The 26,888-nt window shown below is 40.7% G+C and overlaps 1 protein-coding gene across 1 annotated transcript in view; it reads left to right on the top strand.

Annotated features, from left to right (window-relative positions):
• The first annotated feature begins 928 nt into the window (after nt 1-928).
• DGKE (diacylglycerol kinase epsilon) overlaps nt 929-26,888 on the top strand; it is a 30,424-nt gene continuing 4,464 nt past the window's right edge. The window contains exons 1-9 of the mRNA XM_025362212.1: nt 929-1,225; nt 1,746-2,070; nt 2,563-3,044; nt 11,892-12,051; nt 13,570-13,689; nt 16,467-16,610; nt 17,227-17,384; nt 17,715-17,766; nt 24,945-25,058. Coding sequence (XP_025217997.1) covers nt 2,581-3,044; nt 11,892-12,051; nt 13,570-13,689; nt 16,467-16,610; nt 17,227-17,384; nt 17,715-17,766; nt 24,945-25,058 — 1,212 coding nt within the window. The 5' untranslated portion in view covers nt 929-1,225; nt 1,746-2,070; nt 2,563-2,580. The remainder of the gene's footprint in view (nt 1,226-1,745; nt 2,071-2,562; nt 3,045-11,891; nt 12,052-13,569; nt 13,690-16,466; nt 16,611-17,226; nt 17,385-17,714; nt 17,767-24,944; nt 25,059-26,888) is intronic.

Below are 26,888 nucleotides of genomic sequence, written 5' to 3'. Positions count from 1 at the left end.
TCTCCTACACATCAGGAGTGTCCTTCTCAAGAACCTGAAAGCCATTCCTCCAACATGCAATCACCAGGAAGCAAAGGGCCTATCTCCCAGTTCCCGTGGGAGGATAGGACCCTGACTCCCGTAACAGTCATCTAATAGGCACTGTCGCCTAACCGTATCTACATTGACCCACCCTTCACAAGTTTCACTTTCCTGACTACTGAGTTCCTGCTCATCCCCTTCATACTCCCTTCTCTCCTCCTCTGAAACACCGTCACTTCTGCACAAAGTTCAGTCCTGTTCACGAGGTACCTTCTTCCCTATTACAATAGTACATTGTAAATCTGCTCTTACCACTTTTACTAGTGTCTACCTTTATCTTCTACAGTTAATACACATATACGCACACACATATGCATATATATACACACATATACATACACACATACACGTATATATATACACATCTATATGTGCATTCTTTTTTTTTTTTTTTTTTTTTTTTGAGACGGAGTCTCGCGCTGTGTCACCCAGGCTGGAGTGCAGTGGCGCGATCTCGGCTCACTGCAAGCTCCGCCTCCCGGGTTCACGCCATTCTCCTGCCTCAGCCTCCCGAGTAGCTGGGACTACAGGCGCCCGCCACCTCGCCCGGCTAGTTTTTTGTATTTTTAGTAGAGACGGGGTTTCACCATGTTAGCCAGGATGGTCTCGATCTCCTGACCTCGTGATCCGCCCGCCTCGGCCTCCCAAAGTGCTGGGATTACAGGCTTGAGCCACCGCGCCCGGCCTATATGTGCATTCTTAATGAATGTTATGTCTTCTCTAATCCTTTGGAAGATATTATCAGGTATTTATTCGCAGTTTTCCTATGATCTCTGCTTCTTTTCTGTTCCTTTGGTCCCTTGCTTCTGTGTGTGTTTTCTTTCCATCTTTTACGCTAGAGGAAGTCCTCAAGCATCAAGTCCTCGGCTCCCATTCCTACGTGTGTTGTAGGAAGGAAGCCGCTGAGTGGAGCTGTGCGCGCTGGGGCAGCGCCTGTGCCTCTGCGGACTCCGTGTTTCTTCGGGAGTGCTGAGCGGCGGCGCTTTCGCGTCCGCGTTCTCCGGGTCCCTGATGTGTTGCAGGCTGCAGCCCGCGTGGTCGCGGCTCAGGTCCGTGTGGGGCCGGTAGCACTCCAGCCGGGAGCGGGCATTCCTCCGGAACCTACGGCTAGACTACAGCAGCACGAGGCGTGCTCCCATCTCCGGTGGTCTCCGGCTCCCGCTGCTCCCCTTTCTCCCGGGCCTCGGACGCTGGCGGGCGCGGGCGGCGGGGTGGTGGATGGGAGGCCCGCCCGCCACCGGAGGGAGCGTAAACTGCAGCCGGGCTCCGGGTCAGCGGCGACGAGCGGGCGGCTACCCCGCTCGCCCTAGGCCTCCACGCCCGCCCGCCGGTCCTCAGCGGAGGAGCGCTCGGGTCTGCGCGACTGCGGCCGCCGCACCTACCTCAGCGGGCCGCGGCGAGAGCGGGCCGCGGCGCCGCGCAGGCCTCATTCCGCCTCATTCCGCCTCATTCCGCCTCAGGCCGCCTCGCGTCCCAGTCGGCGTACGCTTCCGCGGCGCCGGCAGTATAGGCTAGAGGTTCGGCTCAGGCCAGCGGCACTCGTGTCGGCGCCGAGCGCGGCCCTCCCCCGCCGCGGCGCTCCGGCATTTTCTATGATTATGAATTTTTGGCGTTCAACCCTCCATCATCTCAAACGCCCCAGTTACTCCGCCCCCTTCCCCTAGGCCCTGCCCCCAGCCGCAGTGCCCTGCCCCTTCCATCCATCTCCAGCCTCCTCCACGGCCCCGCCCCCTCAGGCAGGTCCGTCTCCCCTCCCACCTCACACCTCCGCCCCGCCCGTCAGCCTTGGCTCCGCCCAACCAGGGGCTCGCAGCCGCAGGCCCCGCCTCCAGCTCGCGGCCCCGCGCGCCGGGTCGGCGTGCGTGCGGCTGGAGCCTCAAGCGTTTCTCCCCCGCCCCGGCTTCATCGCCGCCCGCGGCCCAGCTTCGCACTCCTCCTGCGCGAGGGCGGCCAAGGCCTGCCCAGGAGCCGCGCCTCCGCTCGCGCGAGGTAGGGCTCGAGAACCGGCGCGGCGCAGGTCTCCGGAAGCCTCCCGAGACGGGCGAGGGCGCCGGGCCGCGCGTGGGGGCGGGTGGGGCCCGGGAGGAGACTGCGCCCCGGAGGGGAGTGCGAGGCCTGGGTCGACGGTTACGGGCGCCCGGCCTTTCGGTGGAGGGCAGCTTGCCCCTGTGTGTTGCGCCCTTCCGTGGGTCAGACCGGCGGGGATGTGAGGCGGCGGCGGCGGCAGCAGCGGCAGCCTTCGGCTCCTGGACGCGCTCCCGACGTGGGGCGGGTTGGGGAGTGGGGACTAGAGCGTGAAGGCTGGACGTCGCCTTCTCGGCGCGGCAGGTCCCAGGCGACCGGGGTACGAGGCGCAGTGCCGCCCTTGGGAGAGCGGAGCCACCTGGACTGAGGGCGCCTGGGTTGGCCCCAGAAAGGCAGGAGGGGAGCAGGGAAGGGATGGCGAGCCCGGGGTGCACCGCCTGTTTCTTTCCTTGTTAGGTGTCGTCCTTGGAGAAGATGGAAGCGGAGAGGCGGCCGGCGCCGGGCTCGCCCTCCGAGGGCCTGTTTGCGGACGGGCACCTGATCTTGTGGACGCTGTGCTCGGTCTTGCTGCCGGTGTTCATCACCTTCTGGTGTAGCCTCCAGCGGTCGCGCCGGCTGCTGCACCGCAGAGACATCTTCCGCAAGAGCAAGCACGGGTGGCGCGACACGGACCTGTTCAGCCAGCCCACCTACTGCTGCGTGTGCGCGCAGCACATTCTGCAGGGCGCTTTCTGCGACTGCTGCGGGCTCCGGGTGGACGAGGGCTGCCTCAAGAAGGCCGACAGGCGCTTCCAGTGCAAGGAGATTATGCTCAAGAATGACACCAAGGTCCTGGACGCCATGCCCCACCACTGGATCAGGGGCAACGTGCCCCTGTGCAGTTACTGTATGGTTTGCAAGCAGCAGTGTGGCTGTCAACCCAAGCTTTGCGATTACAGGTATGGTCTTCGTGGACACTCACTGTCCCAGAATGCGCCCTGGGAGTCAGGATTTCATAGAGTGGTGTAGAGGCCTTCTTTAATCTCTGCTGATGACCTTAACTCGTTTTGAGGAAGCAAGCTAATAAACATCCCTGAGTTTGTGCAAGCGTGACAGCTTTGCAGTAGTCATTTGCTGAGATGATGCGTCCAGCCTCCACTCCTCAGCCAGCCTGCCCTTTTGGGTAATAAAACTTGGCTCCTAACGTTAATACAGAGGTTTCTAAGTGGTGCTTGCTTCATGGCCACTGTAGATTTTAGCGTTTGTTCCTATCGATTATTTCCTTATTTTAAATAAGGAAAAATGAAATATGGACAAATTAACTTTTCCCTTCAGCCGCAAAACTGCTGGGTCACAGGTTTTGTACTGTGAACATGCAGTGAAAACAAGTGTCATTCCAAGGCAGCACTTTTATATCTTGCTAATATAGTTGTTGGTATCATAGCGAAATATACTCAAAAAGAACACTGAAAGGAATATTCCTTTTGACGCTTGGTCTTTCAGGACATGTTGAATCTTAGATAAGTGACCTTGATTAAGCCAAGAATATTTTAATGTATTTTATATATACACTAGACAACACATTTTTGTCCTTAAATATTGTCTGAAAATAGGTGAAGATGTCCTTTGCTGATGTTGGAAATTAGTAAATGAGAATGCTGCTTTGCAAATGATCTCTTCTAACTCAGTTCACAGTTGAGAAAATTAAAGCCCGTTAGGTCCACTCTGGTAAAATAGGACTGGCCTCCAGGATTTCCAGCTCCGGACTAGCACCTAGCCTCCTTTGAGCCTTAAGTCTGGCATCATCATTGTAATGAGTTTTATTTCGGACAAGTAGAAAGGCCCATAAACATGCTTAAGAAATGAAATAAGCAGTAAATAGGAAGCTACTTTTTAATTTTTTTAATTTTTTTTTGCGGAAATTATTTGATTAGCATGAACGCTTTTATAATGTCAGTACCTGTTTTTAAGTCTTATTTTAAATAATTTTACAGATTATCAAAGAGGCTTAAGAATAAATTTTCAAAATAATATATTCTAGCCAACTACAAAGTTTTGTAACCATGCATTTTTATTTGGTGTTTTTAAAAATTAAATGCTGTCCTTCTGGCATCAGTGAGAGCCAAGTTAGCAGGGACCTTAAATAAATTTCATAATGAATTGAGTATTGTTCTATTTCCTTCCCTTCTCTGGTATAGCCTCCAGCAGTCTGTGTCTGTGCAGAATTATATTAAAAATGGTTTCCATAAATAACGGTATTTCAAATACTCTTGAACACATAATCATAGTGCTTCTGATCCTCCACCCAAATGATCTTTCTAAAAATGCAAATCTGATCAAGTCCCTGCTCTGCCTAAAACCCTTTAAATTGCTCCCCATCATGTAAGCTGATTGTTTTACAGTGTAAACCCCTAAGTGCTTATTCACAGGGTACATAAGGTCCTAGTACTCTCTGGCCTCTGTCTTTCCAGTTTTATCTAACACCACCTTCATTAAACTTTATGCACCAGCAACACCAAGCTTCTTGTAATTTCCTTAAATGTCAGGCATTTTCTGACATTTCTGCCCCTTTGCTCAAAGCTTTCCTCTCTTAACTTCTGGCTAGCTTCTAGGCACCCTTAAAGACCCATCCCCTGTCCTTGTCCTTCAGGAACTCTTGCCTGATCTACTCACCTTCCCTCCTCCCCCAATTTTTCCTTTTTGGCGATAACATAATATCCTATATCTCAGTGGTTCTCAAAGTAAGGTCCCTAGACCAGCAGCATCAGCATCTCTTCAAAATCTGTTAGAAATGCCAATTCTAGGGTTGCTAGGTTTAGCAAATAAAAATAAAATATTTCAGTATTTGGAGCATAAAAAGTATTTGTTGTTTCTCTGAAATTCAAATTTAACTAGGCATTGTCTTTTTTTTTTTTTTTTTCCTGGTAATCCTAGCTCAACCCCAGAGCTGCTAAATCAGAAACTTGGGCTGGACATCAGCAGTCTTGGTTTTAACAGGCCCTACAGGTCCTAAAGATGGAGAACCACTGCTATATTTACATATCTTTAAAAACATGCACCTCTGTGTCTTAATTTTGTGTCCTCCCGTTGAGCACACTGAGTCTTTGTGATAATAAATTTTCTTTTCCTCATTAGTGCATTTTTACAGAGTACCCCTTACCCCATAACAGAAATTGTCTCTGTGTAATTTAGGAGATATTTATTATTCCCAGGAGAAGAGACCACAGTGTCCTAAAGTTGTACATATTCTACAATGTTCTGAACTGATTTATGTTGGCCAGTAATTTTATATAGCATTACAGTCTCCTGTGACCTTCTGTAGGAATGAGATACTTTGGAATGAGAAACAAAATAAATAGCTACTTAGAACCTTTAAACACAGACCAGACAGTCCTTTGCTGAATTTTAAGCCCTGAGGAGGGCTCCTTCCCTGTCTGCATCTCATTCTTAGGGAAGTGAGTGAACTCTGCAGACAAGTTAGCATTTCAAAGGACACTAATGAGAGATGATGACTGAGTTTAAAGCCTGCAGAATAAGTGAGAAAGGCCCTTTAATTTATACTCATTCAGTCATTATACTTACTGAGCATCTATTTTTGTACTAGACACTGTGCTAGAGTCTACTTTGTAGATTTTTTCTTTTTGTGTGTTCCTGTTTCTACCTCCAACCACTACAATGTATTTCTGCACCTGGTATCTTATTTCGCTATTCTTCTTTTTCTTTTTCTTGTCTCTCCTCTGACTAAAATAGGGAATTAGGTTATATTTCTACATATTCAATATATTTATTAAATGAACCTTTGTTTCTTGTAGTGTTCTATCTCATTAAGAGAAAAATAAATTGCTTTTTAATTTATAGGACTTTTTATTCATTACACCCACCCCACGCCCCACACACAATTACTGTGATTAGTAAAACAAAGCTGCCGACTCTCAGAAGGCAATTACATTGGCCTCAATGTAATTAGTCTCAGCTTTGATCATAAATTTTGTTTCTATATTCTATTGGCGTATGTTTATTCATTTCATTATTTATCTGAAACAGTGAAAGATACCAAATCATGTTCTAGAGCAGAGGTGGGCACACTTACTGTAAAGAGCCAAAATAATTTTCAGCTTTCCAAACCATTTTGTCTGTCATAATTACTTAACTCTGCCATAGTTGCAGTGCAAAACCAGCCATGGACAATACATGAATGAATGAGCTTACCTGTGTTCCAGTAAAACTTCATTCACAAAATCAGATGGCAGACATATTTGCAGTTTGCAGAACCCTGTTCTAGTGAATCTCATAAATGACCATCTCAACTTTATGTATAATTCAGCTGCCTCCTTCAGCACACTAAAGAAGAGAGGTATTGTGAACAGGTAATTTTTTTAGAGAAAATAAGCCTTGTGAAACCTTTTTTTTCCCCCAATAAAGCAGTCATACTCTTGCACAAGAACGGCATATAAATTCATGAGCCATTCTGTATTTTCATATGAAGGAACTTTCTAGAGTAATGTTCTGTATCTTGATAAGGGTTTTAGTTACATATGTTCATTTATCAAAACTCAGGAGGTATATACGTACATTTCATTGTAAATTTTACATCAAAAGGAAAAAACAAATCATGAATTGTAAGTAGTGATAAGCCTATTTGCTGATGTATTTGGGAAGTATTCTGATGTCTTCAGGTTACTTGGAAATGTACTAAAAATAAGATGGATTAATGGATGGATAGAAATGTGACAAAGCAATTACAGAAAGATGTTAATGGTAGAATGTAGGTGGTAGGCATACCTGTAAAAAATATTTTTAAGTAAAATATTTTAAAAAGTAAACTATTCTTCTAGAATATATTTGCTGAAATATTGAAGGGTGAGATCTCATACTGTCTGCAGTTTACTTTCAAATGATTCAGCAAAATACGAGCTTATATGGAAAAAGAATATTGTGGAAGAAAATGTTCATTAAGAATCAGCGTGAAGGATGGGCTTAGGGTATTCATTTTGCTATCCTTTTGACTTCTCTGAAACTTTGAAATTTTTCAGAAGAAAAAGAAAAAAGATCATAAGCTGTTACCCAGTGACATGATGCTAAAGCTGAATTATCAACACATGTTAGTAATGTCTTATCTTCCCAGTGAGTTTGAAATCTAGGTTGTTAAATACTAATTACAACATATGTAAAGATAATAGGCTTCAGGTTTGAATATGGTATTTCTAAAGAAGAATGTAATACTGAGTAGTAAGTGTTTTATTTTATTTTGTTTTTTGAGACAGGGTCTTGTTGTATATTGCCCAGGCTGGAAGACAGTGGCATGATTATGGCTCACTGCAGCCTCAGCCTCCCAGGTTCAAGCAATCCTCCCACCTCAGCCTTCCAAGTACCTGGGACTACAGACATGCAACACCATGCCTGACAATTTTTTTTTCTTTTTTGTAAAGATGGGAGTATCACCCTGTTGCCCAGGCTGGTCTCAAATTCCTGGGCTCAAGCAATCCTCCCATCTTAGCCTCCCAAAGTGCTGGGATTACAGGCATAAGCCACCATGCCTGGCCCTATTAAGCATTTTAGCTATACCTTTATGGAGCAAAGGCTTATGATAGCTATTATATTGGTTAAAATAATCTTTTCTGGGCTGGGCGAAGTGGCTCATGCCCGTAATCCCAGCACTTTGGGAGGCCAAGGCGGGCAGAGTTCAAGACCAGCCTGACCAATATGGAGAAACCCCATCTCTACTAAAAATACAAAATTAGCCAAGTGTGGTGGCACATGCCTGTAATCCCAGCTACTCGGGAGGCTGAGGCAGGAGAATCTCTTGAACCCAGGAGGCGGAGGTTGCCGTGAGCCGAGATCACAGCATTGCACTCCAGCCTGGGCAACAAGAATGAAACTCCGTCTCAAAAAATAATAATTATTATTATTTCTGAAATTTATGAGAATTTAGTAAATGATAAATGTTCTGTCACAAATTATTGGGGATAGAAAAGATGGTTTTATGAATCGTGTTAGGACAAGTGCTCTTTGGGGGAGGGGAGAAGGTTAACCCTTCATAATATACCAGATTAATTACGGGTAGATTAATGCAGTGGTTTGTTTTTTGTTTTTGTTTTTGTTTTTTTGAGACAGTCTCACTCTGTTGCTCAGGTTGGAGTGCAGTGACACGATCTCGACTCACGGCTACCTCTACCTCCCTGGCTCAAGTGATTCACCTACCTCAGCCTCCCAAGTAGCTGGGATTACAGGTGTGCACCACCATGCCTGGCTAATTTTTTTAATATTTTCAGTAGAGACAGGGTTTCACCACGTTACTCAGGCTGCTCTAAAACTTCTGACCTTAAGTGATCCACCCGCCTCGGCCTCCCAAATCCTGGGATTACAGGCGTGAGCCACTGTGTCCAGCCAATACAGGGGTTATTAACATGGTGGTTCATAAAGTTCTGGAAAAGCCTGACACTTTCATGAGATTCTGAATGGAATCTATAACCCCAGAAGGTTAAGAAGCACTGAATTAAAGGTGTAACTATGAAAACTGAAGTGTGGGAGTAAAAAATAACTATCGGTGAATATCTAGGAAATGGTAAAGGACTTTAAAGCATAACAGCATTTAACCAGGTGCCTGTAGCCTAGCTACTCAGGAGACTGAGGCAGGATCACTTGAGCCCAGGAGTTCAGGCCAGTGTGAGCAACATAGTGAGACAGTGTCTCTTGAAAAAAAATTTTTCACGGGACTCAGTGGCTCACACCTGTAATCCCAGCACTCTGGGAAGCCGAGGCAGACTGATGAGGTCAGGAGTTTTTGAGACCAGCCTGATCGATATGGTAAAACCCCATCTCTACTAAAAATACAAAAATTAGCCGGGCATGGTGGCACACACCTGTAGTCCCAGCTGCTCGGGAGGCTGAGGCAGGGAGGCTGAGGCAGGAGAATCACTTGAACCTGGTAGGTGGAAGTTGCAGTGAGCCGAGATCGCACCACTGCACTCCAGGCCTGGGCGACAGAGCGAGACTCCATCTCAAAAAAAAAAAAAAATTGTTTTTAAGTGAAACACCATTTAAGCCAACTACAAACGGAAATATATATGTGTGTATATATATATTTTAAAAACTTAAGTAGATTAAAAAGAAAATTTTAAAGAAAACTGAAGCATGTTTGCAATAAATATGCCAGAAAAGAGGTTGATATTCTAGATAAATAAAAGTATATGCAATTATTAAAACCTAGTGAAAAATGAATATAGAACATGAATGAATTCACAAAAGGGGACTGAAAAACTCAGTTTTACCTAGTAATCAAAAGACTTCCAGATTAAAACAATAGGATACCTTTCTCTATCAAATTATCAAAGAAAAATTAAGTACTAATGAGCAGTATTAGTAAGTGTTACATGTGATGGGCACTTTCATGCAGTCGTAACAAGCATATTGGACGAACATCCAGAACCTTAGGAAAGTGCATGCCCTTTGATTCAGTAACTTCCAAGATTGCAAGGAGATAATCTCATTCATTTACCCATGTTATTTATATTTTCAAAAATAAACTAAATATCTTTTTTTAAAAAACAGAAAGGGGGTGAGGGTTTTTTTGTTTTGTTTTTTGAGATGGAATCTCACTCTGATGCCCAGGCTGGAGTGCAGTAGCACAGTCTCAGCTCACTGCAACCTCCCTTTCCCAGGTTCAAGTGATCCTCCTACCTCAGCCTCCCTAGTAGCTGGGACTACAGGCACACGTTACCACGCCAAGCTAATTTTTGTTTATTTTTCTTGTTTTTTGAGACGGGGTCAAATAAATTATATTATATTCACATGATGTAATAATATACATTTTTTACAAACCATATTTTTAAAAAAAGAATGCTATACAAAAAAGTTTTATGATACAGTATAGAAATGCATTATCCAGATATATATACATCATACTTCTAACCTGAAAAACAAACGTATACACTATAAAACTGAGAATACATAAGTCAAAAAGTTAAGAGTGACTCTCTCTGGATGATTTTTATTTTATGCCTTTTTGTATTTCTAAGTTTTTATAAGCTAATATTTTAAATAATTTTTAAAATTTATATAAGTAGTTCATGTATATATTCTGGTTTTTAGGATCTCAAGCAATACATACAAACAAAAATGTAGGCGAAAAAGTTAATATTTTTCCCATGCCTCAATCCTACTTTTCTTCCCAGAGGAAACCATTATGAAATACTTCAGTGGTTATCCTTTCTGATTGCTTTTGATGGTGATATACTATTTTTAAGTTATGGTAGACCAATAAATAGAGATATTATGCTTCAGCCACATAACCAGTCTACTATAGTTTCTTAAGTTGAGTTTAAAATTAACAAATGTGATAATGGAAATTATTTTCATTTTCTCTGTAACAGATTATACAGAGAACTCTTTCTTTTAGCAGTAAATAGGACTCCAGAAAACAGCGCTAAGTACTTGACAAATCTGAATATCCAAAAGGAAAAAACAGCTTAAAATAGAAGGTCAACAGTGGACCTCTGGGTGAAAGAATGTTTATCCTCTTTTTTTTTTTTTTGTATTCATTTAATTATAACCATTATTTTCTGGTGGCCTTCTTTATCACTTCAGTCAGATCTGCCTTACCTGTGAGTGGATTAAATACTTAGCAAATTAATAATAGAAACCCAGGACCTTTACCAGCTCTGTTCTCTGCTTGTTTTACCAATTGGGTCCAAACATAGTTGCAAATCTGAATACACATGTTCTTATGTCTATTTCAAAAGCAAGCATATGAATTATTTTCGTATTGACTGACAAAAAGAAACGTACTGTTGTACTTATATTTACAGGTTAGGAGATTTTCAAGTTGGTCCCTGAGGAACTCTTCAAGGGTCCATGTCAGTGGGGCATTTAAATAGCAAGGGCTTCAGGCCTCATGAACCTGCATTTCAGCCAAAGCACAAATATATATAAAACTATCATTTTAGATCAGCTTTTGTTTATGTGGATCACATCCATTGATATTTATCATGTCATAAATTAAAACTGATAAATTTTTTAAATATTTTTAAAATAATAGTAACAAATTATTTTTATGAAAATTTAGTGAGGAGAGTTACATTGTTTTAAATTTTTATATGTTTCTTTCACTTATAATTCAGCTAGATTATCATATTTGCTTCTGTTGTCATAGCACATGTCATAAAGCTTCTGGAAAACTCCACTGTACAGTTTTGAGAGGATGAAGGTGAAATAACTCTTTAGTGTTATTACTAAAACTTTAACCTCACAGATGCTCTGAATGGATCTTGGGGCCCCCAAGCCGCATTTTAAGAAATGCTGTTAGGCCAGGCACAGTGGCTCATGCCAGCAATCCCAGCACTTTGGGAGGTCGAGGTGGGTGAATCATTTGAGGTCTGGAATTCGAGACCAGCCTGGTCAACATAGTGAAACCCCATCTCTACTAAGAATACAAAAATTACCCGGGCGGTAGTGGCACACATCTGTAATCCCAGCTACTTGGGAGACTGAGACAGAAGAATCACTTGAGCCTGGGAGACGGAGGTTGCAGTGAGCTGAGATCACACCACTGCACTCCAGGCTGGGCAACAGAGTGAGACCCTTTCTCAAAAAAAAAAAAAAAATGCTATTAGGTTAAACTGTCAAATATGTTCAAACCTTATTGCTCCATTTCACTGTGCAGATAGATCTCTTTTATTTGCCAAATGTTATGATAAGTAAGAGTGATAAAATTACTGTTTTATTTTTTAACAAAAATGATGGTTTTGTGGGTTATCATTGAGATTATGGTTTAAAATTAGTTAACGCTTGTTTCTTCCTTCCCTCAGGTGCATTTGGTGCCAGAAAACAGTACATGATGAGTGCATGAAAAATAGTTTAAAGAATGAGAAGTGTGATTTTGGAGAATTCAAAAACCTAATCATTCCACCAAGTTATTTAACCTCCATTAATCAGATGCGTAAAGACAAAAAAACAGATTATGAAGTGGTAATTAGAGTTTATTTCTCTTGTATGATTGATTTTTTAAAAGCTGCTTAAGTCATTGTTTGAGATGGTTAAGACAGTATGTAAGAAGAATTGGTACCAGGAATAAAATAAATTTAAATAACAGATCAAGACTAAGGAGGGAAATAAAATGCCATTATGGTAAGCCATAAAACCCTACCTAGTTCCTAGAGATGGGTCAAAAATTTTGGCTCTTGAGTTCTTTCATGTCTAAAAGGAAGTTGGAAATGTTATATTGATGGTTTCTAAATCACTGCCTGCATCTGAATGACTTAGGGAGCTTTTTAAAAATACAGATTTCTGAGTAGTACTTTCATTACCATATTTGATTTAGTAGGTATAGGGTAAGTCCAGGAATTCATCTTTTTTTTTTTAAGGTCCTCAGAAGATTCTGATGAACAGTCAGTTTTGGGATTCATGATTATTGTCAGTGAAAAGAAAATAGATTTTCCTCACACCTTGTTCTAAAAATATTTTTCTATTTTGAACTTTATACAGGGTCCCTAGAGATAAGTTTACATTGCACATTAAATGCTCCCACAAGTAATGGTGAACATTAAACCTGTTGACAACAGTTTATAGTATGTAGATATGTGTATGAAATTGATGTAGCTTACTGAATCAGTCTTTATGTAGCTCTTAAGGAAACATTATAAAAATTTATAGATTTATTTTCTAATTGGATATACCAAAATAATTAAACTATTTTATTTTAAAATCGTACCTTTTTCAAATTAAGATTTTATGTCTTACATGTCACCTTTATCAATATTTCTGCAAGGAAAGGGACATTTTAAATTTTTCAAACATTATTGTTTTGACACATTTTTTAAATGTACAATCTCTTATTTATCTGAGTTCAACCTGAGATCACAAGAGAGGAGAATCTCTTAAGTCAAACCACAGAATAACTTCATTAATGGTTACATCTACAAGGAGAGGGGAAGAAGAAATGGTTACATTGTGAAAAGTATTAATTTCATTTGACTTTGAGCTATTGGAAGTCCAGATTTTTTAATCTGAGTGCCCCATTTTAAAAAAAGAAATAAAACCTTGCAAAATATGCTAGAATACATCCAGTAAAGGAAAATCAAGGTAAAAGATCAGAGAAAAAAATCAGTGTCTATTCTGTGAATGGTTGAAAGTTATAGAAGGACAGATTTTCAGCTCAGTTAAAGTCCAAACTTTCTAATAATTTGATGTAGCAGAGTAATGGGCTGCATTATTAGTGAGTTCCTTATGTGAGTGTCTGAGCATATGCTGGATGACTTATCTAGAATAATGTAGAAGAGAATTAAACATTGAAAGGGAGCTTAAATTAGTTAATTTCTGAGGTTCCCTTCCATTCTTAGAATTCTTTGATTTTTATATTGAATTGAGAGAACTGGTATAGTTGTTTTTATTTCAGCAGATTATAGCACCATTGTTCTCAAGGCATGGAAAATGTGTTTTTCATCTTTGAGATTCTAAACCCTTTTCACTCATGGCAATTTCTTTTAGCTAGCCTCTAAGCTTGGAAAGCAATGGACGCCATTAATAATCCTGGCCAACTCTCGTAGTGGAACTAATATGGGAGAAGGACTGTTGGGAGAATTTAGGATCTTGTTGAATCCAGTCCAGGTAACTAAAGAAAAAAACTTCCTTTCTTTATTAATGTTTTAATTTTCCCTAAAATGGAATGGTTATTAATGCTTTAAGTCACTAACCACCTGATCATAGAAAAGAATAATAATTATGAAAAGATCAGCCATTTAAATATGTGGAGAAACAGGAACTCTTGTGGTGGGAATATAAAATGGTACAACCTCTTTAGAAGACATCTTGACTGTTTCTTAAAAAGTTAAACATAAGGCCGGGCGCGGTGGCTCAAGCCTGTAATCCCAGCACTTTGGGAGGCCGAGACGGGCGGATCACGAGGTCAGGAGATCAAGACCATCCTGGCGAACCCGGTGAAACCCCGTCTCTACTAAAAAATACAAAAAACTAGCCGGGCGAGGTGGCGGGCGCCTGTAGTCCCAGCTACTCGGGAGGCTGAGGCAGGAGAATGGCGTGAACCCGGGAGGCGGAGCTTGCAGTGAGCCGAGATCTGGCCACTGCACTCCAGCCTGGGTGACTGAGCGAGACTCTGTCTCAAAAAAAAAAAAAAAAAAAAAAAAGTTAAACATAAATTTATTATATCTTCTAGCAATTCCTCTACTAGGAATCTACCCAAGTTAAGTGAAAACATATTTCTCACAAAGATTTGCATGAAAATGTTCACAGCAGCATTATTCATGATAGCCAAAAACCATGAACAGCCCAGCTGTTCATGAGCTGATGAGCTGATAAACAAAATGTAGTGAGGCCATACAATGGAATACCATGAAATGACAAAAAGGAACAAACTACTGATACGTACATATTACAATAAATGAACCTCAAAAACATAGAGAAGGCAGATACAAGGGACCTTATATTGTATGACTCCATTTATCTGACTTGTCTAGAAAAGGTAAGTCTGTAGAGGTAGAGAATAGATTATTGGTTGCCTGAGGCTAGGGCTGGAAATGGAGAGTGACTGCGATTGGACATTGAGGGATCTTATTAAAGCAACAAAAATGTTCTAAACTGCATGATGGTGGTGGTTGTGCAATTCAGTGAACTTAATAAAAATTATTGGCTTGTTCACTTCAAATGGGTGAATCTTATATGTAAATTATACCTCAGTTTTAAAAATAAAGGGATCATGGCCGGGCGCGGTGGCTCAAGCCTGTAATCCCAGCACTTTGGGAGGCCGAGGCGGGCGGATCACGAGGTCAGGAGATCAAGACCATCCTGGCTAACACGGTGAAACCCCGTCTCTACTAAAAATACAAAAAACTAGCCGGGCGAGGTGGCGGGCGCCTGTAGTCCCAGCTACTCGGGAGGCTGAGGCAGGAGAATGGCGTAAACCCAGGAGGCGGAGCTTGCAGTGAGCTGAGATCTGGCCACTGCACTCCAGCCTGGGCGACAGAGCGAGACTCCGCCTCAAAAAATAAATAAATAAATAAATAAATAAAGGGATCATTAAAATTGAATGTACAACTAGCGACTTTTACTTTGAAAAATTAACCAAAAAACAAAAAAAATTTTAAAAAGGAAAATTAAATAACCTATTGTGTAACAATTAGAAATGCAATGATTTTGTCCTTCCAATTTGTATTTTTTACACTTTCAATATTATACAGCTTAAGAAAATTTAAAAAAATACAGAGAAAATCATTTGCAATTTCTCCATACGAATACATCAGTTTTCTTTGTTCTTGTTTTTTCCATTAATTATCTATGCATTTACTTTACATGTTAACAGTACTGTAACAATAATCTAGATACAAATTTGCATTCTGAATTTTTTAACTTTAATGGTATAAATATTTTTCCTTGTTTCAACGTTGTCCTCATAATTACATATTTAATGACTAAAATAATTGAATGGAAATAGCATTATTTATGCACTCTCCTACTGTTGAAGGGTAACAGTGTCTCTATGATTGTGTTATAAATAATGCCACAGTGAATATTTTTATACATATTTTTAGGCATTTTTGTCTTTCGAAATATTTTTCTAGGGTCATTGACAGAGTTATGGATTATCAAAGTTACTTGCATTTTTATGTCATTTTCTATGTATTGCAAAATTGCTTTCTAGAAATTTGTGCTAACTTGCACTGGTGATTTTTTTTTTAAGCCAGTATAAGATATGAAATACTAGTTAAAGGTGAACTTAGCACATTGTGGTTTATGTGAACAGGAAGGAGGCAATGTGGTGTAATAGATAAACTATAACTTTTTTTTTTTTTTTTTTTTTTTTGAGACAGAGTCTTGCTCTGTCGCCCAAGCTGGAGTGCAGGGGCATGATCTTGGCTCACTACAACCTCTGCCTCCCAGGTTCAAGTGATTTTCCTACCTCAGCCTCCCAAGTAGCTAGGATCACAAGCACACAGCACCACACTGGCTAATTTTTGTATTTTAATAGAGACAGGATTTCGCCATGTTGGCCAGGCTGGTCTTGAACTCCTGACGTCAAGTGATCCAGCTGCCTTGCCCTTCCAAAGGGCTGGGATTATGGGCGTGAGTTACCACGCCTACCCTTGTATTTCAGCACTTAATTACCTGGAGAGTCACAGGCAAGGAATTTAACCTTCCTGCACCTCAGTTTGCAGCCCAATAGAATGAGGCTAACTCTTGCTTTGTAGAGTCAGTGTGGGGGTGAGCTACAATGAATATAAAGAGTCTGGCACAGTGCCTGGCATATTGTTCAGTACATAGTAGCCAGTAATGTTATTTAACTATATCTCTACTCATCTAGAGAGAAATCATCCTTACAGATGAAGGAAAATGTTGGATAAAAATAATTTTTCTTTTTCTTTTGTTTCTAGGTTTTTGATGTAACTAAAACTCCTCCTATCAAAGCCCTACAACTCTGTACTCTTCTTCCATATTATTCAGCTCGAGTACTTGTTTGTGGAGGGGATGGGACTGTAGGGTGGGTCCTGGATGCAGTTGATGACATGAAAATTAAGGTATTAGTCTTTAAGAACTACTGCAGAAGGACTTCTAAGATAAATATACTATGCATATATATATATGGGTTTTTTGTTTGTTTGTTTGTTTTTTTGAGATACAGTCTCGCACTGTCACCCAGGCTGGAGTGCAGTGGCGCAAACACAGCTAACTGCAACCTCCGTCTCTCAGGTTCAAGCCATCCTCCCACCTCAGCCTACAAAGTTGCTGGGACTATAAGTGTGCGCTACCATGCCTGGCTACTTTTTGTGTTTTTTGTAGAGACAGGGTTTCACCATGTTGTCTGGGCTGCTGTCAAACTCCTGGGCTCAAGCAATCCTCCCACCTTGGCCTCCCAAAGTGCTGAGATTACAGGGGTGAGCCACCATGCCCAACCTAATATGGAATATTTTTACTTTATATTTTTTATTATGCAGATAAATATTAGACATTGCCAGCTCCAAATAGTTAAAAGTGAGATGTTTTGATTAAGCAATTAGCACAAGCTTTAGCAAAACAACATACAGTTGTTATATTTGTATTCTTACTGTTTTGGTCTTAATAAATTTTGTAAAGTATTATTACCCAGCAAATAGTCTGCAGAGAAAAATCTAAAACATATCTTCCATATTCTAGGGACAAGAAAAGTACATTCCACAAGTTGCAGTCTTGCCTCTGGGAACAGGCAACGATCTATCCAATACATTGGGTTGGGGTACAGGTTATGCTGGAGAAATTCCAGTTGCACAGGTTTTGCGAAATGTAATGGAAGCAGATGGAATTAAACTAGATCGGTAAGTTACATTTCCCCAAAAAGTAGATTTCTTGAGATTTAGCCATCATTGTTTGGTTTACAAATGAAGACTTGTGTAGGTGAAATGTGCCATGTAATTTAAATGTGAAAGACGATACTCGTTGTACTTATACATAGATACTGGTGTTTTGTTTTATTATGTAAGAGCCAAAGTAATAAGTTACACTGAGTACTTATCCCTAAATTTGCATGCTTATATACATGTGGTTACTTTTTTAGATGGTATTTTAATAGAAAACCTTCATTTATCCAAACATCCAGAGTACAGGGTTTATTGTAAAAAGTGTTTTTTTTAACTTCTGTTTTTTAGATGGAAAGTTCAAGTAACAAATAAAGGATACTACAACTTAAGAAAACCCAAGGTATGTTGTTAGTGCCTCAGTTGCAAGTAGTTTCAGCTTCATTGCACAAGATACGGCACTCTGTGATGGGATACAGAGACCTGGTGCTTATCTCAAGGGAGCTGGCCATGGAGTAGAACAGAAACTTATATGCTTACCTCACAAGCTGGACTGTAAATGTGTTACGGGAGTGCACTGTTCTGCCTAGCTGATGTGGCTGAGAAGATTCAGAGGAAGTGATATGGGAATTGGTCCTTAAAAAAGCAAAGGACTTTCCAGGCAGAGAGTGCAAAGCATGGTTAGCAAGTAGCAAATAATACAGAGAGAGCAGATCTGTATTTTTATTTATTTTTTATTTATTTATTTTATTTATTTTTTTTTTGAGATGGAGTCTCGCTCTGTCACCCAGGCTGGAGTGCAGTGGCCGGATCTCAGCTCACTGCAAGCTCCGCCTCCCGGGTTCACGCCATTCTCCTGCCTCAGCCTCCGGAGTAGCTGGGACTACAGGCGCCCGCCACCTCGCCCGGCTAGTTTTTTTGTATTTTTTAGTAGAGACGGGGTTTCACCGGGTTAGCCAGGATGGTCTCGACCTCCTGACCTCGTGATCCGCCCGTCTCGGCCTCCGAAAGTGCTGGGATTACAGGCGTGAGCCACCGCGCCCGGCCGCAGATCTGTATTTTTAAAAGATACTCTGGAGATAATGTGAAAATAGCTTAGAAGCCTGTACTAGGCAGAATCAGGATGAGGACAATGCAAAGACATTTTAGAGGTAGAATTAATCAGTACTTAACAACTGATTAGTATAAAGGGAAGAGAGAAAATACATATTACTACTAGATTTCTAGTTTTTATAACTGGATATATGGAAATGACTATAAGAAAAATACCAAAAATACCAAGTTTCAGGTTTGGGTAGGAAGAAAATGAGATAGAATTGAGCATATCAATCTAAAAGTCTTTGAAGTGTTGAACAAGAAGTTGGAAGTTTAGGCTTATTGCTCAGGAATAAAGACAGAGCTAGAGATGCAGATTGAGGAATCTAGACTGGGTTAGAAGGTAAAATAAACTGGGATGGGAACGGGGGAGTAGCCCAAGTTGTGGGATTCATGCCCGTAGTTATCAGCCTTTGAACTGAAACTTTATTTCTGATAATTGTTTAAATGCTGAGAATATGGGGAGTGAGAAGGGAAAAGAGAGTCAAGAACTACATCTTTTTTTTTTCTTTCTTTTATTTTGGAGACAAAGTCTTGGTCTGTCACTCAAGCTGGAGTGCGGTATTGTGATGACAGCTCACTGCAGCCTCGACCTCTGGGACCAAGCGATCCTCCCACCTCAGCCTCCCAAGTAGCTGGGACCACCAGCATGTGCCACCATGCCCAGATAGTTTTTATTTTTGTTTCTGTTTTGTAGAGAGAGGGTCTCCCTATATTGTCCAGGCTGATCTCGAACTCCTAGGCTCAAGCAGTCCTCCCTCCTCAGCCTTCTGAAGTATTGGGATCAGGCATGAGCCACTGTGTCCAGCCACAAACTACATCTTGAAAATAGGTACATTTAGGTGACACAGATTAAGAGAGGCCACTAAGGGAAACTAAAGAGTGTAGTAGGTAAATAAGGAGAAAACAGAGAAAGAGGATTACAGTAGGTGGGTGGTAAACAGCCAAATTAAAGCAGACTTTAAAGAAGAGCATTTGGGGAACTCATGCATGTTTCTTTGCTTCTCTCTCTCCTTGCCACTAAAATCCCTCTAAAATAGGGATACAGATCTTGTATAGATCTTTGAGAAGGCACAAAACCTTAAGGAGAAAGAGATCACAGCAGTCTTCGGAAGCCAAAACTAGGAAGGTTCACATAATTGAAAAAAGCTCAAAAGTGCCTACACTGCAGAAAACCAAGAAAGAAACCAGTTTATTGAGCAGAACCAAGCAAAGGCTTAGGAATTCAGGTCACTACATCACTCAGAGAGCAGTAGTATAGAGTGGGTCTGAAAATAGAAGGAGTGAGCCAAAGAAGCTGTTTGTCCCCTTTCCCCAGCTTCACGTGGTCATTTACTACCCTCCTCAACTCAGGTAGTAGATTGGAGGTTTACTCTGGAAAGTTTAGAGAGTCTCTAGCCAGCTAATGCCATACTGAAAACAGATTTAGTGCAAAGTGAGATCACTGGCCCTTTTCATCCACTCAACTTCAAGAATAGTGGCAGAGAGTATTTCTCTCTGGGAAGCTAACTTGCCCAAGGAAAAAATTAACAGGTACCAATATTTGGGTGTCCCCTAGCAAAAGGACCAGATTTTTGCACTGTGGTCCTATAATGAAGTTTATACCGTAGCAAGACCTGCTTTTGGATGCAAAGTTCACAGTTTGCCTTTTTTGCCTTACTCTTAAAACATGAACATATACAGCCAAGGATTGGAGGCACAAGCAGGCATTTAAGGAAAGCCTCTATCATGAGAGAGCCCCAAATAAGAAGAAAGAATTATAGGAAACACAGTCCAGGAAGCTGAAGGAAGTCAGGGAGTGGGACTAATGTTCTCAGAAAAAAATGAAAATATTTATAGAACAGGGTTCTATAAAAGGAACATTCAGAAACACACATCTCAAAAAAGGCTCTGACAAACTAAAATTCAGTATCAGACTGGAAAGTACAATTGAAGACACCACTCAGAAAATACAACAAAAAGCAAAGGAACTGGACATGGGGGCACACGCCTGTAGTCCCAGCAACTCAGGAGGCTGAAGCCAGAAGATTGCTTGAGTCCAAGAGTTCAAGGCTGCAGTGAGCTATCATCACGCCACTGCACTCCAGCCTGGGTGACAGAGTGCAGATGAGACCCCCATCTCTAAAAAAAGAGAAAATGAATAAGTAATATTTAAAATTTAAAAATCAGGTGCGGTGGCTCGTGCCTGTAATCCCAGCACTCTGGGAGACTGAGGCGGGCAGATCATGAGGTCAGGAGTTTGAGACCAGTCTGGCCAACATGGGGAAACCCCGTCTTTACTAAAAATACAAAAATTAGCCAGGTGTGGTCGTGGGTGCCTGTAGTCCCAGCTACTTGGGAGGCTGAGGCAGGAGAATTGCTTGAACCCGGGAGGCAGAGGGTGCAGCGAGCCAAGATCGCGCCACTCTACTGCAGCCTGGGCAACAGAGCAAGACTCCATCTCAAAAAAAATAAAATAAAAATATCAAGAAATAATCTGATTATGTTACTTAGAAATATAGAGATAAATACCAGAAGAAAAAACTATGGAAAGAGCTGTGGGAACAGGAATTACAAATGAGGAGTAGACAGAAAATTGCAGTGTTTCCTTTGAAGCCTTGTAGAACTATATAGCTTATTAAAGTGGATTGCTTTGATTTATTTAAAAAAAATTAAACATAAAAAAAAAGAGAAAGTATTGGAGATCCTTTAAAATGGTTCCTGTGCTCAGAAGTATTTGTCAGTTATCATAGTGCCTGAAATACCAACATTAGAGATGTGTTTCTCTTTTTGATAGAAGCCAATCTAATAGGTACGAGGTGATAGCTCATTGTGGTTTCCATTTGCAATTCTCTGATGATTAGAAATGTTCAGCATTTTTCCATATGCAGGTTGAATATCCCTTATCCAAAAAAAGGTTGTGACCAGAAGTATTTCAGATTTCTGATTTTTTTGGATTTTGGAATATGTGCAGAATATATACCGTTGAGCATTTCTAATCTGAAAAGCTGAAATCCAAAATGCTCCCATGAGCGTTTCCTCTGAGTGTCATGTCAGTGTTCAAAAAGTTTCAGATTTGGGGACATTTCAGATTTCAGATGTTCGTATTAGGGATGCTGAACCTGTATCTGTTGGCCGTTTTTATGTCTTTTGAGAAATGTCTCTTCAAGTCCTTTTGCCCATTTTTTAATAAGATTATTGGTTGTTACTGAGTAGCTTGAGTTCCTTCTACATTTTGGAGATTAGTTCCTAATTGAGTGTATGATTTACAGATATTTTCTCCCAAGCTGTGGGTTGCCTCTTCACTCTTGTTTTCCTTTGCTGTAGAATCTTTTTAGTGTGATGCAATCCCTTTTGTCTATGTTTACTTTTATTGCCTGTGCTTTTGAGGTCATATCAAACCAAATAACTGCCCAGGCCAATGTCATGAAGCTTTTTTCTTACATTTTCTTTTAGTACTTTTATAGTTTCAGGTTGTACATTTAAGTCTTTAATCCATTTTGAGTTGATTCTTTATAATGGGTAAGATAAGGGTTGATTTTCATTGTTCTGCATGTGGATATCCAGCTTTCCCAGTACCATTTATTGATGAGACTCTCCTTTCCCTATTGTATGTTCTCGGCACCTTTGTCAGAAATCAACTGGCCATTGATATGTATATTTATTTTGGGCTTTCCCATCCTATCTCATTGGTCAGTAATAACAAGCGTTGGCAAGGATGTGGAGAAGACAGAATCCTTATACACTATTGGTATTGCAAATTAATACAACCATTTTGGGAAACAATATGGAGGTTTCTCAAAAAACTGAAACTAGAATTACCATTTGTTCCAGCAATTCCATTTATAGATACATACCCAAAGGAATTGAAATCAGTATATCAAACAGATGTCCATGCTGCCATGTTCATTGCAGCGTTATGTACAATAGCCAAGATGCAGAAATAACCTAAGTGCCCATCAGTGAATGAATGGTTTTTTTAAATATGCCATATATACACAATGGAAAACTATTCAGACTTTTAAAAAAAAGAAAAGGAAAATCTGTCATTCTCAGCAACATAGCTGAACCTAGGGGACATTATGTTAAATAAATAAACCAGGCCCAGAAAGACAAATACTGTATGATGTCACTTATATGTGGAATCTAAAAAATCAAAACTCAAAGTTGAGAGTAGAGTGATGGTTACCAGAGGCTGTAGAGGGTAGGAGAGTAGATGGAGAAAGGGGAGACATTGGTTAACAGGTAAAAAGTTTTAGTTAGATAGGAAGAATAAGTTCTGCTGTTGCACAGCTTGGTGACTATAGATAATGTATATTTTCAAATTGCTAAAAGAGAGGTTTTTTGTTTTTTGGGGTTTTTTCAGACGGTCTCACTCCATTGACCAAGTTGGAGTGCAGTGGCATGATCACAGCTCACTGCAGCCTAGACTTCTTGGGCTCAAGTGATCTTCCCATCTTAGCCTCATTAGTAACTGGGACTACAGGCACATGCCACCACATCTGGCCAATTTTATTTTTATTATTTTCAATAGAGACAAGATTTGTCTGTGTTGCCCAGACTGGTCTCAAACTCCTGAGCTCAAGCAGTCCACCCACCCCAGCCTCCCGAGTGCTGGGATTATAAGTGTGAGCCTAAAAGAGAGGATTTTAAATGTTCTCACCACAAATAAATGATAAATATTTGAGGTGATGGATATGCAAAAAAAAAAAAAAAAAGATGTATTTCTCATTCATACCAGGATGTATTACTATTCAGTAATAGAGTGGAGCTGAGTATTTAGAAATATTTATCAGAGAGCATTCCTCCAAAGAAAGATGGACAAAGTTTTACACCAGTTAGATGATTCAAATAAAAAGACATGTTCTTCAGCCATTTGCTGTCAAAAATAAATACACTACAATCAAGTAGTGTCTGCTTACCTCTATAGAAGAACATCCAAACAATCAAATACAAGAAGGAACTTCATTTGTCTATACATTCAGGCAAGTATTTTGTGCCCGTCTGGTGCCAGGCACTGTCCTAGGTGCTGGAGTTTCAGTGATGAAGGCCTTGCCCTCATGAAGCTTATATTACCCCACTCTTAGTTTCTGAATAAAGGATGCCTACAAAACTAGGAAAAAAAATTCAGTTAAAAAATAAGGCACATTAATGTACATTGACGTATTTTATTTAAAATAAGATGTTTATGGGTTTTGTTTAAAAGAACAACTAGGATTGAAAATTGTATTTTGGCAGTGAGGGGCAGGGATTTAGTTCCATAAGAGATGAATGGGAAAAGGATAAAAAGAACAAATGACCAAATTTAGACTTAACCATCAAAAGGAGGAAGAGCATCTTTGATTTGGAGGAGAAAGGTACACTTGAGTAAAGTCAGAATGTTTAGATGGCAGAAAGAGAGCAGGAGAATTCATACCTTTCATACCTAAGGATCTCATTTTTTTCAGTGAGGCAAGAATCAAGATCATCTGAACATAACAAAGGCAAGGGAGCAAGTTACCAGGGACTTGAAGAGAGTTGTAAATTTTGAAATAAACCACTAGGGAATACAAGAAAGGGGTCATCGAAAGGGGTACTGTGTCCTATTAGCGATTGTGTCCAGCCATCGTTAGAAATAACTTTGTAACAGGATCATAATTATGAGATTCTTACCAGCAATGTCCAGCAACCTGGAAATAGAGCAGAGAAAACAGTTTGATTTAGAGAAGATTAACAAGTAAGGCTGGCCAGGCACGGTGGCTCACGCCTGTAATCCCAGCACTATGGGAGGCTGAGGTGGGCGAATCATGAGGTCAGGAGCTCGAGACCAGCCTGGCCAACATGGTGAAACCCCATCTCTACTAAAAATACAAAAAAAGTAGCCAGGCATGGTGGCGGGCACCTGTAATTCCAGCTACTCGGGAGGCTGAGGCAGGAGAATCGCTTGAACCCGGAAGGCAGAGGTTGCAGAGAGCTGAGGTCGCGCCACTGCATTCCAGCCCGGCGACAGTCTGAGACTCTGTCTCAAAAAAAAACAAAGCTAAATTGAGAAGAGGTCAAGAGAGTGTTGGAACGAAGGATGGTGTTGAGTACAGTCGTTGAAATGGTTGACCTTGGAATCCAGGCCACATTGGGAAGTAAGATAAATTAACGTGAGACCAGTAGCCTGGGTTGGGACTAATAGAAGCTGAGAGTTTGGAGGCTGTGATAAATGTAAAGAGCAAATGTAATGGAAACACAGGCATGAAAAGCCTGGAAGCATCAAGTAGAGCCATTCTAGATGGTAAGGTCTGAGGTGTAGCATATAAAACAGAAATGGAAGATGAGATTCACATCTGTAGTTATCAGCCTTAAATGGAAGCTTTATTTCTGGTAACGTCACCGGACAGTATAAAATGGCCATGTGAAAAGTAAATGCAGAAAGCATCTCCCTTTACAAAAGAACACAAAGACTAAGATTGACATTTAATTATGACTCAGGCTTAGGTGGAATCATAGTCTGTTGCTTATTCTTACCCTTTCTCACAGGAATTCACAATGAACAACTATTTTTCTGTTGGACCTGATGCTCTCATGGCTCTCAATTTTCATGCTCATCGTGAGAAGGCACCATCTCTGTTTTCTAGCAGAATTCTTAATAAGGTGTGTTGGATAAAATAACATTTCCTGCTTATCACCGAAGGTACAGTAAAAATCAATAGTTCAATTATATTTAGCACTTTTAGATTCAGATTTAATTAACTTTTTACCTGCTCTGTTTTGTGTAGGATCGTCAAATTAGATCTTTTTTTAAAATTAGATCTTTAAATGTACTTTAGCAGGCCGGGCACAGTGGCTCATGCCTGTAATCTTAGCACTTTGGGAGGCGGAGGCAGGTGGATCACTTGAGGTCAGGAGTTCAAGACCTGCCTGGCCAACGTGGTGAAACCCTGTCTCTACTAAAAATACAAATTTAGCCGGGCGTGGTGGCAGGTGTCTGTAATCCCAGCCACTTGGGAGGCTGAGGTAGGAGAATCTCTTGAAACCAGGAGGCAAAGGTTGCAGTGAACTTAGATCATACCACTGCACTCCAGCCTGGGCAACAGAATGAAGCTCCATCTCAAAGAACAAAACAAAACAACTTTATCAAAGTATAACATAATTCTAACAATTTTTTTAAATTCAAATTTGGGGTGTTTTATAGCATATTTTGCTTAGATGGCAACTAAATGGAATATATGATAGTTTATCTTAAACGGCAGCTAAAATTGGAAGGAAATTTTAGGCAGACTAAATTTTTGGTGAGGTCATTAATGGAACAGTAGATTTCATTGGTTTGAAAAACCTCCAGAAGGCAGATGAGATAAAGAAAAGAGAAGCTTGTTTGCCACAGCTTTGAACTAAGGTCATATCTGGTTTCTAGTACAGTTGATTCCTTTGATGTAGTTTTGCTTAGGAATTTTTTAAATAACGTTTGGTGATTGACCAACAGGATATCAAAAATAAATGCAAAGCAATTGTATTCCTGGTTCTGTTTTACAAATATTTCAAGTTTTGAAATAGTTCCCTTTTATTAATGTAGTTACTAAGGTAATATGTATTACTATTTATACAATTGATAATTAACTCATCATCTCAGTCCTTACATCAATCTTTCTGTATTCGAAAGTGATTAGAAAATGTTTGTTAGATTAATATGCATTACTCTTCTTAAGTAATCTGAGGTACTAGGAAAAAGTGGAATTTTCTAACTTGAATATTTTTCTTTATAAAATACAACTTTTTTGATAAATTGGGAGAAAACACCATTTAGAAACAAATCGCTTGTAGGTTGGGTGTGGTGGCTCATGCCTGTAATCCCAGCACTTTGAGAGGCCAAGGTGGGCAGATCACGAGGTCAGGAGATCAAGACCATCCTGGCCAACATGGTGAAACCCCTTCTCTACTAAAAATACAAAAATTAGCCAGATGTGGTGGCGCACGCCTGTAGTCCCAGCTCCTTGGGAGACTTGAGGCAGGAGAATCGCTTGAACTCGGGAGGCAGAGGTTGCAGTGGACCGAGATCGCACAACTGCACTCCAGCCTGGTGACAGAGCAAGACTCCATCTCAAAAAAAAAGAAAAAACCACTTCTATCCCACATTTCCCCTGAGAAAGAGGCTAATTACACTTAAATGAAATGGCCTGTATTGTCATCTTCCATAAAAGAAGGATGAGTAACCACAGTTCACCTAGAACTTTTAAACTATTAATAGCTTAAGAGAATAAAATGTGAAATAACAAATGATGCCAAAAGTATCTGTGATATATTAAAGGCATTTTTACGTTGTGTTTTAATTATAGATTTCCATTGCTGCTCCTAGTGGATTCCAATTTTACCCTTTGAAATTACTAGAATGGAGGTGTTGGATAGGGCCAGAGGGTGCACATCAAAAGTATCCCTTTTGGTTGCCCTTCTTTTCATCAGCATCTAGTCTACCGTAAGGAAAATGCG

The sequence above is a fragment of the Theropithecus gelada genome, chromosome 16 (assembly GCF_003255815.1).
Source record: "Theropithecus gelada isolate Dixy chromosome 16, Tgel_1.0, whole genome shotgun sequence".
NCBI classification, from domain to species: Eukaryota; Metazoa; Chordata; class Mammalia; order Primates; family Cercopithecidae; genus Theropithecus; species Theropithecus gelada.
This window is presented reverse-complemented; position numbering and strand designations above follow the sequence as displayed.